This window comes from Perca fluviatilis, chromosome 2, assembly GCF_010015445.1.
Source record: "Perca fluviatilis chromosome 2, GENO_Pfluv_1.0, whole genome shotgun sequence".
In the NCBI taxonomy this organism is placed as follows: domain Eukaryota; kingdom Metazoa; phylum Chordata; class Actinopteri; order Perciformes; family Percidae; genus Perca; species Perca fluviatilis.
The window spans coordinates 12890224-12907288 of record NC_053113.1 but is presented as its reverse complement, the minus strand read 5'-3'; the positions used below and the strand labels follow the sequence as shown (position 1 = coordinate 12907288).

The window sequence follows — 17065 nt, the reverse complement described above, 5'->3', positions numbered from 1 at the left end:
AAAAAAGGCGTCGAAAACGTCGGGAAAAAACGTGTTTTTTTTTCAAGAGTTAACACAAGAGTTAAGGATTATACTCACTAAAACTAGTAATTATTAGTGGTGGGGGAAAAAATCGATACAGCATAGTAATATTTTCCGTGGCAATACTGTATCGATACACAGACGCCAAGTAGGCCTATCGATCTTTTATGATATTGTCTGCTTGACAATCCCATTTTGCAGCAATAAAATTGAAGTGAGATGAACAAACAGAGAAATTTATCTTTTTAGATAAAACAGATGTTGACAAAGTTTTCTTTTGGGGACATCATTTGAAATTGGGAAAAAATTTGAAGTTGGAAAAAGGGTATTAAATTATATCGCAGAATATTGCAATATCTTTAAAATCGCAATAATATTATATTGTGACATAAGTTTTGTATCGTGAGGCCTCTGGTGATTCCCACCCCTAATAAAATTATTATTATTATTATTATTATTATTATTCAATACTGCAATGATATTCTCTCCCTCGTTCTGCCTAGCTATGCCCCGGCCCCCACTCGAAACCATCAGCTGCAAGCACCTCTGACCCCAGAGTCTATCAGTTTTTTTTTTTTTTTGGTTCATATGCAGTTAATGACCTGCATATTCTGCAAAGTAGAGGGAGAGAATACCATGGCAGTATTGTGAATAATTGGAGCCCGGACGCAATTTTGTAATTTTCTCAATTTCTGATCCTCGGAATAAAAAACTGGAAATTGGAAAAACAGGTTAAATATCAAATTTTTTTATTTGTCAAGGTGGAAAAAAAATGAAAAATTGGATATTGGAACCCATTTTTCTGTTTTTCCAAATGTCCGCTTGTGCTTAGAAAATTGAACTGATAAGCGTTCCAGGGGTCACCAACACGGTGCCCGTGGGCACCAGGTAGCCCCCAAGGACCACATGAGTAGCCCTCAGGCCTGTTCTAAAAATGAAAATTGAATATTGATATCATCTGTTTCCCACCTTGTTAAGTCATTGCTGATAATTATTGTGAGAAATCATTAACATGATGCGCGTCTTCACATAGATGAGCATCATTAATCATTAATAATCATATATAACTAAAGGCAAACTGAGCAAATTTGTTATTTCAGAAGAGTGTATCAAACTGGTAGCCCTTCGTATGACTCAATACCCACGCAGTAGCTCTCCGTTTAGAAAAGGTTGGGGACCCCTGCGTTACACGGACCATTGACCTCCCCCAGTGTCTCAGTCATGGTAACCCAACAGATGTAAATGAACTAAATCAAGACTAAAACCCAGGTCACATAAATGCATAAGGAAAGCACTAGGACAGGAACTGTTAATAACATAGTCCCATCCCATGATCCTTTGCACTGCAGTGCAGAACAGCCGTTACAATATAATATTACCTACAAAAGAGGACTCAGGCCCGTAGCTAGCCTAGTGGAAGGGCGGGTGGTTCTTTTTTTTTTTCTCAAAAAGTGGACCTTTTTGCAGTTTTTCCCTCATTTTGTATTTAATGATATCAAATAATTCTTTTTGGTAAAATAAACTTTTAAAAATCCGACCGATAGGACCAGTTCTTATTCATTTAGAATTATTAGCTCTGACATTATTTATTTAATTTAGATTTAGATTTATTTGCCACTGACATGGGCCACTGTAAGCTTTAACTTACTTTGACTCATTCAGCTTTTACTGAGAATATCTGCTATACTTTTATATTTTCAATGAACACTTTTTTTTAAATGTATCATTTCTTTTAAAAGCTAAGTTTTGAATTTGATTTGATTTGATATAGGGACGTTGACATTTAGTTCCAATACGGAGAATGAAACTGATGCACAGATAGTTTATAGCTCATGCTAATTTTAAACTCCTTGTCCCTATAGTAGTTTGGCTGTTGAATGTACAGTGTAATTAAAATATAAAGCTTTCAGGATCATAAAACCAAAATACAATGCAAATATGGACATACAATAAAATTGAAGCTGAGAATCTTAAATTGCACATCTAAAGCTGAAAACATAAGTTACAGGTCAACAAGATGTACTGTATGAAGTTAAAAACCAAGATGAAAATCAGAGCAAGATTGAAGTTGGAATGACTTTACACCATGATTCTTCTCTAAAGAAGGAAAACAATAATATTGTGTGTGTGTGTGTGTGTGTGTGTGTGTGTGTGTGTATGACGAATCTCATGTATATTTTGGAGACGAGTGTGAAGTAATGTGTGATCCTGAGCTGAGAGTGTTGTCAGGGGAGCATGTGGGAGTCATTCAATTAATTTAATTACAATTAATTGTGTGTGTGTGTGTGTGTGTGTGTGTGTGTGTGTGTGTGTGTGTGTGTGTGTGTGTGTGTGTGTGTGTGTGTGTGTGTGTGTGTGTGAGCTCCCTGGAGGACGACAGGGTAACACCAGCCAGCAAGACCTAACTATAAAGACACACACATTGCTGCCAGGCAAATATTTAACCTACTACTCTGGGGAAACACACAGGTGTGTGTGTGTGTGTGTGTGTAAAAGTGAGAACTCACATGAAAAACAGCCCCAGTAATCCTATAACATATTTTAACAGCATGCTAAACAAATATCACAGCTACATGTAAAAATATAGTAATGTCAATAAAGCAGAGACGCACAATAAACTCCTGTAGAATATGGCAGTGTTAACATAGGTTAATAAAAGTTCTTTACATAAACAGTTCACACAAAACTAAGTGGTACTACGACAAACCTATGACTTTTTTCACTTGATGAAAAATGATCTTTTAAATTGATCAACATCATATGTGTAATTCATGGCTCAATTCAACGGGATCAACTAATTATTTGTCTCACTGCCGTTCACTACCCTGCGGAAATAAGGTCCCATGGTGGTATGTAGTACATATTTCACATATTTTTTGCTGCATGCACTACATTGACTGTTGCTGTATAAGAGCACTGTGGACCGAAGAGGTCGGGGTGGACGGGTGTGTCCTAAAACCCGGCGCTTTCAAGCTGGTTAGTGGAGTTCTCTTTCCAAAGCCGATCTTTTTCCTGTCGTTTTGGCGCCTGAACTTAACTGTCGTCGCCGCATGACGCTCACTTTTTGTCGGCTAAACTCAAATGCCACGGCCTCTGAAAGGACTCAAAGTCATTCTAAGAGCCATTTTCATTTGTTTTGGGTGTAGGACACAAATTGTCCACTGGAGTCACTAGTGTGCTTTTGAGTGATGTCTATTTAGGTAGGAACCTTTCTGCAGGTAACATGGGGTGCTGTTAATCGGAGGAGCACAAATAGTTTTTGACCGCATCAAATCGCTACACGACGCAACATGTGGATGTGTAAATGTTTGTTAATGGAGCTTGATGGACACGTGGATTCTTGCACTTTCATTCGAAGAATATTGTGACCAATAAATGTCCCATCAAAACGCCACGATGACTATTTGGAGTCTGTGATTTCAACAGTATGCTGAGCGGTGTAAGGTAGAAGAGAGCGCGTCAGCTAGTGTACTAGCCATAGGCTGTTTGTTTCAAGTCCGTGTAGCAGCCCCCTCAGTGGCTTTAAGTTTTTAGGCTTAGCCATTATAGTCATCTTTTGTCGGCTAAACTCAACGACCAACGGCCGCTGATTGGACCGACAGCTCCCAGTGCTCTATAGCCGGCTCCCAGTGACCAGCCGACAGTCGCCTTATTTCGTAGGATACCATACACATTGGTGTGCATAGGGCTGGGCGATATGGAGAAAATCAGATATCACGATATTTTTGACCAAATACCTCGATATCGATACCGCAACGATATTGTAGTGTTGACTATTGGTGCTTTCACAACATATTTACACAATGAGATTTTTGATAAATAATCATCAGTAATGTGGATATAATGACTACGTGGGTAAAGGCAAATAATAGAACAGTTACAACAGTCTGGTAAGGTCAGAAAATGACATCACTCTATTGTAATGCAGCCTTTAAAACCAGGAAAAGACACCACTTATTATGCCATATCATGATATTACGATATCCAAAATCTAAGACGATATCTAGTCTCATATCACGATACCGATATAATATCCATATATTGCCCAGCTCTAGGTGTGCATACATTTTGGTACGACATCATACAAACCTATTCATGAGAATGCGTTGCAATACTACACTAATTAATACTTTACAATCTAGTACAGTAATGGGTCCATATTTAATTAGGAAACCTGAGGAACAAGTTTAGCTTGACAGAAGTCTCCTAAAGTTGACTTTCTTACTGCACTTGCGTGAACTTTATCCCAGTGTGTTTCTGCAGGTTGGAATTGGAAAATCCAGGTGAAAGCTGAGCGTATGCTTTGGAAATGGTCAGCAGTTAATGTAAAGTACAGGTCGTTTGTGCTCAATAGGCTAAAACGTACAAAGCTATTGGTCTGCTACTTTTAAGGTGCTGGTAAAGTAAGCAGCACAGACACTTGGTAAACCTGCAGAAAGATTATAGTCGCATTCTTCATCGGTTGTGTGTGTGTGTGTGTGTGTTAAACATATCCTCATCATCCCTCCGTGTGTGTGTGTGAATGATCGGTTTAACACATGTGCTGGACAGATTAACGGCAGAGAGAGAGAAGCGTTTACAAGTGAGCGATTCACGCCTTCACAGGAATGGCAGTTAGTTCAGACGCTATAGCGCGCCGCCGGCTGTCAACGGGCCTTTCAGCAGCATCGGCGACCCTTTTCCAGGACTAACATCGTGTTTCGTAAAAAAAAAAACAAGTCTGGAGATAAGTTTTCTGTTTTCCTAAAGTAGGAATGTGTAAGGCACGAGGAGACAGTGGGGGCTTGTTCTCGCTTTCTCTGCTGCTCGCTCCCTTCCTGTCTCTCTCACACACACACACACACACACACACACACACACACACACACACACACACACACACACACACACACACACACACACACACACACACACACACACACACACATACTGTATGCACACACTCATGGCTGAAGTTTTATAGGCCCAAACACACTGGCCGTAATTGTTTTAACACTGAGGATCTTGTAGTTGCTGCAGTTCTACCTGACAGACAGGAAATCCAGTCTGCCCACCACTTTGCACCTGGGCTCCTGCCCTCCTTGACTACTCCTCCCTTCATCCCCCTATTCCTCTCTTCCCTCAAACCTCCCTCTTGTCCTCTTTTTCATTCCACCCAGACGTTCATTCCTTTCTCAATTCTCTCTGCAGGCTTTTCTTAATTCCTCTAATCAAATTTTTTTTTTCTCCTCTTTCCTTCATTCTTTCCTCCCCCTCCTGTTTTCCTTCCTCTGTCCCTGTATTTCTCCACTTAACCTGTCCATTTCCACTTTTTTTTTCTGCATTCTTCCTTCCATTTTTCTCCTCTTTCTTGTTGTTATGCTGCTGCAGTCCTTCCACTCATTCTTCGTTCCCTTCTTCTTTAATCCTTCCTCGATTCCTCCCATATTCCTCTTCATGCTTTGCCTTCATCCTCTCTTACTCCTTTCATGACACCTTTTTTAGTTCTAGTCCTTACTCGCTCCTTCTATTTCTCCGTGAATTCATAATTTCTTGATCTATTCTTCTAGTTTCCCTATCTCCCAGCCTCCATACCTTCCTTTTTTCCTCCCCTCCTTTCCTCATCTCTCCTTCATACTCATTTCCAAACTTAGTTCCAGACATCCTTTATTTCTCACCTCTTTTCTTCCATTCCTCCCCTTATTTCCTTTTCTCCCTCTGTTCCCTCCTTCATACCTTCCTTCCTCTTCTGAATCTTCTCCTTGTTTTTTTCACTTTCTCTCCATCACAGTTAAACATGTAAACATGTATGCCCAGACACAACTGTTGATTTCATTTAACTTCATGTGTTATTCACCTTCATGTAGTCTGGGCTTCAGGGAGGGGTTGTGCTCAGTGCTAAATTTGTAAAGTGGGAGGTCCCGGGCTAGAGGAAGGGTGAATCCGGCGACTCAAAACAGGGGATGGAGGTAACAGAACAAAAAAATTAAGAATTACACTGCCTACGTAGCTTCTCTGACTAAAAAAACCTAAACAACTGTACATCAGGGCAATGTTCATTTCTATTTCAGAACATGCACTGCATCGGTGCGAAATGTAAAAAAGTTTTCACAAGCAGCAATTATCCATCGGACTATTAAATTAACCAAAAAACCCACCGTGGTCTCCACATTCTTGATCGGCAGAAACGGTTTTTGCTCGTTTGGGATCCGACTGGCCAGCGTATTTTAACAAGTTAAGCAAACTTGGTTGTCTTTTTGACATTTTTCCCCTGAGTTAAACGAGGCTATAACAGCAATCTCAACCAGCACCAGCGCTTGTGCAGCGCCGCGCTGTTTTAATGTCGCCCCTCCGTCCCTCTCCCCCCTCTGTCTCCCCTCCCTCCCTCCCTCTCCCCCCTCCGTCTTACCCGGAAAATTCACCTCATAACTCATCGAAAATGCAAACACAAGATTTTTGTGGAACTTAAACGGGGAATAAAGACTAACAAGACAGATAACAACATTGAACACTACACAAGCAGTAGTTTATTGTTTTCATTTAGGAGATCCATTTTTCCTGAAGAGACAGGAGGTGCCGGATCCAATAAAAAAGGATCCAATGTCGGAGGTGCCGGAACATGTTCCGGCTCAAATTAAGCCCTGGTTGTGCTTTGCTTTGACTGGATTTAGTAAAGTTAAACTCTTGATGCGCTGTTTCAGTTTACCTCCTCACCTCTATTTCACACTATCTTTCCAAAAAGGCAAACGTTTTTCAGACCTAAGTTTGTGATAGGTTTGGTTTAAAAGTATAAATGCTATATCCTGCATGTATATTGTAGGGAATAGCATTCCATTATTAAGGTAGGAAAATAAGCTATGCAATTTGCCACACTTTAATGCATATCGTTTATAATCACCAGTATAATTGTCCTTACTTTCCTCTTAGAGAGAGTCTGAATGGTATTGTCATTTGTTTATGTTATTATTCTATGTATTTTTAGAACTACAGTCACTACTCTGATTATAATTGATTAAACAACCTGTCTATAAAGTATCTGAAAATAAGGAAAGATGCACATCATAATGACCCAGAGCCCAAGGTGACATCTTTGAATGACTTTAATCCAACCAACATAGAGTAGGGGAGAAGTAAATGATTATATGATCACAAAATAATCAAGTAAGTAAGTAAAGTTTATTTGTATAGCACCTTTCACAGAAAAAAAATCACAAAGTGCTTCACAATATAATGCAGTACAACACAAGAAGTCACAATACAAGCAAATTGAAAATACAAATAGAAAACATAAACAACCATAAAAACCCCTCGACTAAGTAAAAGCCTGCTTGAACAGCAGTCAACTGAGACAATTTTTTCAATTAAATTTTTAGTTTAATTAAACCGGGTTATATTTTTAATATTTGATCTCTGCAGTCAATACATATAGTTAACGTCTGGACATTAAGGCACAGAGGTTTCATTCACCGCTAAATTATGCCAACACTGTTACACAGAGTTAGAGTGTGTGTGTGTGTATGTGTGTGTGTGTGTGTGTGTGCATACGGTGTGTACGTACTGAGAGCTGGCAGGCTGATCGACAAAGAGGCACTGATGAGGAGTGAGTGAGTGAGTGTGTGTGTGTGTGTGTGTGTGTGTGTGTGTGTGTGTGTGTGTGTGTGTGTGTGTGTGTGTGTGTGTGTGTGTGTGTGTGTGTGTGAGACGAATCTCATGTATATTTTGGAGACGTGTGTGTGTGAAGTAGTGTGTGATCCCGAGCTGAGAGTGTTGTCAGGGGAATATGTGGGAGTCATTAATATGATCAAGCTCGCCAGACTCTCCTCTCCTGGTTTCCTCTCCTCTTTTCTCCTTGTTTCCTCTCTTCTCCTCTCTCTGTTCTTCTCCTCTCCTTTTCTCCTCTCCTCTCTTCTTTAGTTTCCCCTTCTCCTCTCCTCTCCTTGTTTCCTCCTTGTCTCTTCTCCTTGTTTCCTCTCCTCTTCTTGTCTCCTCTCCTCCCGTACATTGTCTCCTCTCCTCATTTCTTCTCTCCTCTCCTTGTTCCCTCCTTGTCTCCTCTCCTCTGTTATGCCCCGTCTGACCGGGACACCGCATGAATAAGCCTCATCTTCCCCAGATCTCAAGCAGCCACAGAGACAGATGGCTGAAGATGATAACGGTTGAGTTTATTTACAGTTTCAGAGAAACACACAAGGAACTTGGTCTAACCTCAGGGTGGGCAAAGACCAACAAAACAGTCTTGTTTGTGGAAGTCTTCCTGTCAGGCACAAAGCCAATCCCGCTCATCCACTCACAGCGCCTGACAGCAGAGACAGAGATGGAGACAGAGTGTCTCTGCAGGGAAGATGCTCATCTTATTTAGTGAAGTTTATCCACTCCCTTGTTAGCCAAATTGGAGCTCTCACAGGTAAAATGGCAGATGAGGAAAGACCCACAAATGTTTTTTGAACACACACACACTTTCTCTCTCTCTCTCTCTCTCTCTCTCTCTCTCTCTCTCTCTCTCTCTCTCTCTCTCTCTCTCTCTCTCTCTCTCTCTCTCTGTCTGTCTGTCCGTCTTTGCTCAGCCATCCTGAAATGTTTGCATGTTTCAGATGTGTTGACTGTAATTAACCCTCTCTTCCCTGTCACTTGCTTTCTCACCCTCTTTCATGCTGCCTCTATCATTGTTCTCCTCCTCTCTCCCTCAGTCAAGTTTTTTCAGGCGTGACATTGAAAGCTTGACAGGCATAGCAGACAACTTATCACTCACAGACGGCCAGCTATGCAGAGGCAACAAAGTGTCTTTCGCTGTATTTCTTCTTTGCAGTGTTTTGGACAGTTTTATTAGTGTTCAGCCACAAACAGCAGTTTTTATTGACACACTTCTGTCTGCTGCGGTGGGTGGACGGGAAGTACAGGAGGGAGATATAATGGGGGCCAAGATGAGTTTGCTCTATGTAGTGAAGAAAGGGCTGCAGCACAAAGTGTACTGTATATATTAGGGTTGGGCGTAGTCCCCTAAATTGGCAGTTGATGATGTTTACAGTAAAACATCGTGATGGACGATGATATCGTCGTCGGGGCCAGGGGGGGTGGGGGGGTAGCGCATATCTCTTTACATAAATATTTTTTTCTACTACTATGGGCCAACAGTTAACATAGAAACGATTACACATACATGTAAATGCCCTCTGTAAATGGTGCCCTGCTGGTAGGTTTTACAATGTGACCTACTTTCACTTAAGTACGGTGCAGTAAAATCAATCAGATGTCCTGATCTGCCTAAGGAAAGTACAGTGGGACGTTTGCCTTCAACAGAGCGACAGTAATAACTTAACATACCATCATTACTGAGTTTAAACTACATTCTCGGTTATGTTTGCACTGAATAACGCATTCAATAAACAGAAACATAACTCTTGCAGCGCACATGAACAGGTGCGCAATATTAGCTCACACATAAAATAGCACCCTCGTGAATTAGCCTACTGTTGCTAACGTACATTCATAAATCCTGCATAACATTGTCCCGTACCTACAGGACCTCAGACTGACTTATTGATGCACGCACAGAGTAGTGTCGACAAACTTAGTCCAATGAGGGGAGAAAGGAAAGTGTGATAGCGTTCCACGTTACGCTTTTTTCTCTCTCACTCGAGACCGCTGCGTCCAACGTTACTAGAGGTAGAGCGAGCTACAACTGACAGGGAGAGAGAGAGAATGTATCACTACAGCCAATCCAGTCTGCTCAAAGCGATGGTCTTTTTCACAAATAGGTTGCACGTAAAGGGGGAAAAAGTAGCTTCCACTTAAGGAGCCCTATGTCTTGTCTTTGTGTCTTTGCTAGTTTAAGAACGACGCACTTGTCAATTTCCCGTCCAGCGCCCGCGACTAGGATTAGTGTGTTTGACAGGGTGGGGGGGGGCGTGGCATCACGATGGTGGCTCTCCATCGTGATGTTGGCCAGCCATCACGATGGACGATGATATCCTCCATCGGCACAACCCTAGTATATATAAATAATAATAAATAAAATGGAAGCCTAGCATCAACATGTGTGCAGAGTTAAACAGGAACAGCTTCCTGTTTAAGTGTCAAGTGCTCAATACTATAGCCTATAACAAGCTGGAATTAACATTTAGCAGAGGCCTTCTTCAAACTTCACAATAGAAACAGAAGGTTAGTCTAAGGTTAGCACTGTTGGAACATCAGCTGAACATGCTATGGACTGATAAATTACAGTTTAAACCTCTTTAATCTAACCACTGAGTAGACTGCAGAAGGCCCAAAGTAAAACAACTTGTGCTTCAATAATGATCGAGGGTCACTTGCACTTTTATGGACTGGAAAACAAATTCAAAAATCCAGGCATGCAACACTGTTGAGCCATTCACTAAATGGAAGTTTGAGTCATTTAATTGTGTGTTTGTAGCCTTTCCTGATCACACAGAACATGTGGCCTCGCGGCTGTGTCCTGGACTGCCAGAGGGGGCGCCACAGAGCCGTGTGTGGCAGTAACGGCAGGTTGTATAAATCGATGTGTGCCTTCCAGAGGGCCCAGTGCATCAACACGCAGCTCCGCCTCGCTCCACAAGCACACTGCTCAGGTACGCGCCTTCACAGCTACATCAGCACCACCTGTTAATAATGTTTCCCATGATGCTCATATGTTGACCGACTGCAGCTTCTAAAGGCAATGTTGTTGCATTACTTTACAAACAATATACTGTATATAACGTACATGCAAAAAATACACACAATGTATAAGGACACATCAAATGTACTTAGTTACTTTCCACAACTGAGCACATATATACATACATATATATCCTCTTGGTTTTTAGATCCAAGTCTGTCCAAATGCCAGCTGGCCCGGGCTCAGGCCCTGGAGACCAGCACCCACGTTAGCCCAGGAGCTGCCATCTTTGTGCCTGAGTGCAGTCCGGACGGTCACTTCCTGCCAGTGCAGTGCCACAGCCAGACCGGATACTGCTGGTGCTCCATGCCCGACGGCAAACCTGTCAGCGGGACCTCGGTCCTCCATCTCACCCCCAACTGTACTGGTCAGATATACTTTCTTCAGAGTTCTACAAAGTAAAGGAAAAACTATCTTTGCCATATATTCTCCAAGTGTCCGTGGAACTTAACTGGAGGGATAAACACAATTCTTCCTAAATATATCCCTCAGGTGGTGTTCTGATGGTTGTGGTATGTGGGTCAAAAATAAATAAGGCGCCATCTTGGGAAAACAGTCACGATCAGTCGAACGACGAACATCGTGCTTGAGCTATGTTACTGGTTGCACGTTGTTCGACTGGTCGTGACTGTTTTCCCAAGGTGGCGCCTGCCTGTATACGTGAACGGTACTGTCTTTATAAACTATCTTTGTAGTAAACTTTGTACACTTACAAAGTCCTCAATGCTTCGGTGACCGTCATTATGCTACCGTGGAAGTGTGGTACTAGTTTGAGCCTTGTTAGTGGTATAGAAATAGCGATTTCTTTTTACTTTACCCATGCCCCGACGACTAGCGTTATAAGCTAATTAGCGGTTTGCGCTAAAACTGGTCACATTCGATTAGCATGAAAACACATCCCAGAGAATGGTTGACTCTGTACAAATTTGTTATTAACCCTCCTTTAATGATGTATAGTTGTACAATTAGCACCTTTGACCTTTAAATATCTACAGTAGAGGAGGTTTTTTTTAGACTCCTGCTGCTGTTTAGGAAGATCTTCGCCAAATATTTCAGGCCACAGTAATGACATACGTAAATTAAATCTGCATGAAATTGTGTGTATTTTCCACACTGAGGTGTTCCATTTCAATATGTCATCCCAAACAGATCACATCGCCATGTTGGTTTTATTCCTAATTTACAAAGCAGCGGTTGGAATGTAACTAAGTACATTAACTTTAACTTTTGAACTTTACATGAGCGTTTCTATCTTATGCTACTTTACACTTTAACTCCATTACATCTGAGAGAAATATTGTACTTTTTACTCCACTGTATTTATTTGACAGTTACTTTTTACAACCTTGTAGCATTTAAGTTTCTAAAATTATCTGCACAATGACGAACTCCATTAAAATGCCGTTAAATGTATTCATCACTGATAAAAATAAATAAATAAATAATAATAAAACACTGTGAAAGCAGCCACTCTGCATAATGAGTACTTTTACTGTACTTTTGATACTTTGATTACATTTGGCTTAAAATACTTCTGTTAAGTGACAGATTGAATTCAGGACTTTTACTTGCAATGGAGTATTTTTAGACTGTGGTATTTCTACTTTTAACTTAAAGCTGCAGTAGGTATAAAAAGCACAAAAACAACAAGTAGAGTGAGACCTTTTCCTGCAGCTCTCCCTCTTCCCTAAAGCCTGAAAACAGAGCCAAGAGGAGGTACAGAAGTCTAGTTCCCTCTCAGACCACTTCAATTACAATATACTGAACGATTATTATAAAGTGTATGCCCAACAGCGCCAAAAATATGCTACCTACCAAAGCTTTCACTAAATGATCTGAGTACTACTTCAAGCACTATCACACGTGCAGCATAGCTCTCTATTCCACAACGTTAGCTCTGTATGTTTCTCATTTTCACTTTTCTCTGTCTTTTCCTGGCATGACACAGGTTGTTTTTCTGCCAGACACACCGGCAGGAACTGGATCATTAACAGACCACACTACATGCCAAATCTCTCTCTCTGTCTCCGTCTGTCTGTCTCTCTCTCTCTCCCCCTCCCTCTCTCTTTCTGACCATTTCCTTCCTCATTTTTCTCTCTTTCACTCTATTTTCTCATGTTCCAGATGATGTTGGTGAACCTGGGCCTACACTGGATCCCAGAAAACATGCAGGTGACAAACCGAACCTTCTTACGGTTACAGCTCAATTCTCAATTTTCAGTTTATTTAAAAAGGGGACAGTGTAAATTAATAAAACACATTATGGGTTAGAAAATGCTAGAATTAGCCAAAAGGCTACTTTTCATCTGAAAATGAATCCTGAAAATAGCCCACACAACTTTAATACTCAATATTTTTTATAATAATAATTCCTAAAATGGCGGTGTCTCTCGTAGTGATGAACCCACAGAGAATAATCACCTGAATCTGCAGCTCCTCTCTTTATACTTTCAGATCACTGTTTAACTGTCCAGCTGCAATTTTACTGTTTAATTTCCCTCTCTCCTGCTCAGCAGCCAACAGCAGACAGACACAGCCCTGGTTGGAGAGAACAGTTCATTCAGTCTCGTTCAGTGAGGCCAGGCTGTCTCGATTTGAGTCACTCATTGAGGTCCGCGTTCGACACAATGGTTCCAGCTCATTCATTGGTTGTCCCGCTTCCTATGTTTTGAACGACTGCACCACCTTAGCACGTAGCGTGAGAAAAGCGTGCGGGCAGTATGAGTGGGAAAAGTCGGGGATTCATGAGCACTCGATATGTGACAGGCTAGTCTCGCATTGCCAGACCTTCCTCCACAGCGCTGCGGAGGAGGGTCTGGCTAGTCCACACAGCATTCCGGGATGGGAGAAAAACGTGCTCTGGTTTATTGGCATTTCTTTAAACCAATCACAATCGTCTTTGGCGACGCTAAGCGCCGGACGGCGCAACGGTGCCTCTGCAAAATAGACTCGGGAAGGAAGTTGTTTTGGTGGAACGTGTGTACGTTCAAAAGTTGTTTTAGTCGTGCAACAGAAAACTCCGATTGGACAGATAGTCTAGCTAGCTGTCTGGATTTAACCTGCAGAGATCTGAGGAGCAGTTAACCATAGTCCTCAGAAATCCACCGGAGGTTAGAACGCCAACACAAAGAAAGAGGAAGGTAACGGACATCCGGAGGGACATCCGGGGCATCCGGCGGCACCTGAACAATCCCGTAAATAAAAGGTTGTCGATATATACTAGAGACAGTCTGACCCGGAACATACCACCATAAAGCATTGTTCAAAAAGATTTGTTTGTTAATTTTCGCCACAAATTATTTCTTGGGATTTTATGCCTTTATAGTAGGGCAGCTGAAGACAGGAAAGTGGGAGAGAGAGGTGGCAGCAAAGGGTTGGAATCGAACCCAGACCGCTGCGGCAAGGATTGAGGCTTAGCACATGGGGCGCACGGTCAACCAGGTAAGCTACCAGGGTGCCCCAATGTTCGCCCCAGATGGACAGGTGCGAGGGACAGTTAACTGCAGCACGTTAAAGACTTTTTGGGTATTGACGTTCACCTTTCCTTCACTCTCTTCTGTACAACATCCCCACAAGCAGAAATACCTTTAAACATTCTTTGATGGTAAGATTCTCTTGTCCAGAGCTGACTGCTCCTCCGAACTGTGTGACCATCGTGCTCATCTCTGACCCCAAATGCAAGCGCTCCGACAGACGACCCACTGGTAAGACTCTGTGTGCCTGCTGCTTTCTCAAAACATTGGTATACGTCTTCACTTGAGAAGCCATTCTTAAGTGACAGGTTTTCTTTACTGTTACACAATGTGATTCTTTTTTTCAGGGGTTATTAGAAAAGACAATAAATACTTGATAATATTCTAGCCTTATATTTGTGTGTAAGTTAGACTCACTCTGGCTTTGAAGCAGATTGAACATAACTGCCAAACGGTGGAATTGCAACTCCCAGCCCGTCACATGATGCCCTCGGGCCCAAAAGACTTTTTTCCTATAGACTTACATGGCAAAAGCGACGTCTGTAAATCAGTGGATACATATTTTTTTGAGCGTCACAAGCCCCATAAAATGACTCGTTTCACTATCAGAATTTGATCCATTCGGTCCAAAGACATTCGGAAATTTTAAAAGAGCCGCACGGTTAAATAATTTTAGCCCTATTCAAGTGGATGTTGTCGGTACACGAGCCGTTCTGCGTGCGCGATCCGTTCTGCACATGCGCAAAATGTTCGTGCATGCGCTGTTGTACGAGGATTTACGACACTGCACGATCTGTTCCACGCTTCTGGTCGACAGCCAAGCTAACGTTAGTTTAGCTAACAGCTAATTCGGCTAACCGCTAGCTGAGACAGCATGTAATAACTTTAAAAGACCCTCAAAATAAAACTTGAAAATAAATGTTAACATATATAACAGCTAAGTCAGTTCTACTTTACTTGTACTCAATATTTGTCTTTATTGTTATTACTGTAAAGTATTAATTTTAGGGATGCACCGAATATTCGGCCACCGAAAATTTTCGGCCGAAAATGGCCCAAAAGGGCATTTTTGGTTTTCGGCCGAAATACCTTTATCACCGAAACAATACGGCCGAAAATGTTGTGATGACGCAAACAGAAAACGCGACCTGCACGTGTGTCAGTACCCGATCCGTTCCACCTGCAAAGCGTCTCCTAAGCAAAGAGGTTGAGACGGACCACGGAGTGAAAACAATGAAAAGTACGCTCTTAGAGTCTGTCAGCACACGTTTCAGTGAGATCTATTCGGATCCTCTGCACTTCATCGCGACTGTACTTGATCCGCGTTATGAAGACCATTACTTGGATGCGGAAATAAAGCAGGGCGCACGAGAAATGATCCAGGCCGCGATGGATGCGGAGAACCCGCGTGGAGACGGAGACGGAGCAGCGCCCAGCGCAGGAGATCAGAGCGCAGAAAAAAAGACTTGTCTCGCTGCACCAGATGAGGGGCATGCACCCTCGTTGTCTGATATGTTCAGTGAAATCCTGCAAGAAAGTGCCTCAATTAATAATAATAATAATAATAATAATAATAATAACAATAGGTAAGCTATTCTGTTCTTAGGCTACTGTATACTGTATGTGACTATCAGATTGTAGCCATATTTCTGCTAGATATTTTTTTAATTAAACTTTAATATTAATTTATACAATTGCAATGCCTTGATTTTAGTAAAGTTAGTACACAGTCATAGCCATAAATGCAATGGTACTAATAATTGGCTTAATTTCTTTCGGTGTTTCGGTTTCGGTTTTCGGTCTTGGTTTCCTCTTTTTTCGGTTTTCGGTTTCGGCCAAGAATTTTCATTTCGGTGCATCACTAATTAATTTAGCTGTAGCCTGCTTCTCCCATTAAGGTTGACTTAACGTTATTTTAGACTGAATCTAGCTGTCAGCTAGCGGTTAGCCGAATTAGCTGTTAGCTACACTAACGTTAGCTTCCCGGTGGAGGCTAGCCATAGGCTAGCGTGGAACAGATCGTGCAGGTCGTATCTTCGGTAAAACAATATTATCTTGCGCATGTGCAGAACGGATCGTGCAGGCAGAACGGATCATGTACCGACAGAGGTCTCTAACGCGCCGGCTCTATTGGTCGCACAGTGAGGACGCAGCAACGATCATTCATGTCATTTTTTTACATTTACGGATAAAAAAATTAAAAAAAACGAATTAGATGTTGGGTTAAGATTTTCAGCAACATTCTTTACAAATATACTGCAGTAATATCGTGTGTGTTTCTGTTTGTAGACAGTGCTCAGACGTGTGATCGTGAGCGAGCGTCGCTGCTCTCTCAGATGAGTTCATCCTGGCAGGAAAAGCGTTTCATCCCAGAATGCAGTGCAGACGGCCGCTATAACCCCGTGCAGTGTCACGCTTATACAGGTTACTGTTGGTGTGTCAGGGTGGACAGCGGCAGGCCGGTACCAGGCACCTCTGCAAGGTAATCAATCCGTCTGTTAGTGCTACAGTTTCAGTCTTGTAATGTAACCAAGTACAAATACTTTGTTGCTGTACTCAAGTAGAACTTTCACGTATCTGTACTTAACTTCGTTATTTATTTTTCTGGAAACTTTTACTTCTACTCCACTACATTTCCTAAATAAAATGTATACTTTTACTCCACTACATTTCCCCTAAGCATTATAGTTACTTGTTACTACAAAATAAAACCAGAAGAAATTTGTTACACTGGAAGAAAGCAGGTTTGGCGAATCATTGCTGCTCGATTGCCAAGTTAATGCACACTACATTCCAGTTGGTGACGTGAGGCCAAAACTAAAGAGGAAGAGGAGGAAGCATAATAACTGATAGTGTCATGGAAGCACCTGCTGCAGGCTCTGCCGCCATGGTAACAGACGATGAATGGGGTGGTGAT

At 41.9% G+C, this 17065-nt stretch overlaps 1 protein-coding gene across 2 annotated transcripts in view; it reads left to right on the top strand.

Moving 5' to 3' along the window:
* The window catches only part of LOC120548705 (SPARC-related modular calcium-binding protein 1-like), a 31375-nt gene that overhangs the window by 673 nt on the left and 13637 nt on the right, over positions 1 to 17065 (top strand). For both annotated transcript variants that reach the window (XM_039785128.1, XM_039785122.1), the window contains exons 2-6: positions 10412 to 10586; positions 10824 to 11042; positions 12800 to 12847; positions 14299 to 14379; positions 16438 to 16630. In XM_039785128.1, coding sequence (XP_039641062.1) covers positions 10412 to 10586; positions 10824 to 11042; positions 12800 to 12847; positions 14299 to 14379; positions 16438 to 16630 — 716 coding nt within the window. The remainder of the gene's footprint in view (positions 1 to 10411; positions 10587 to 10823; positions 11043 to 12799; positions 12848 to 14298; positions 14380 to 16437; positions 16631 to 17065) is intronic.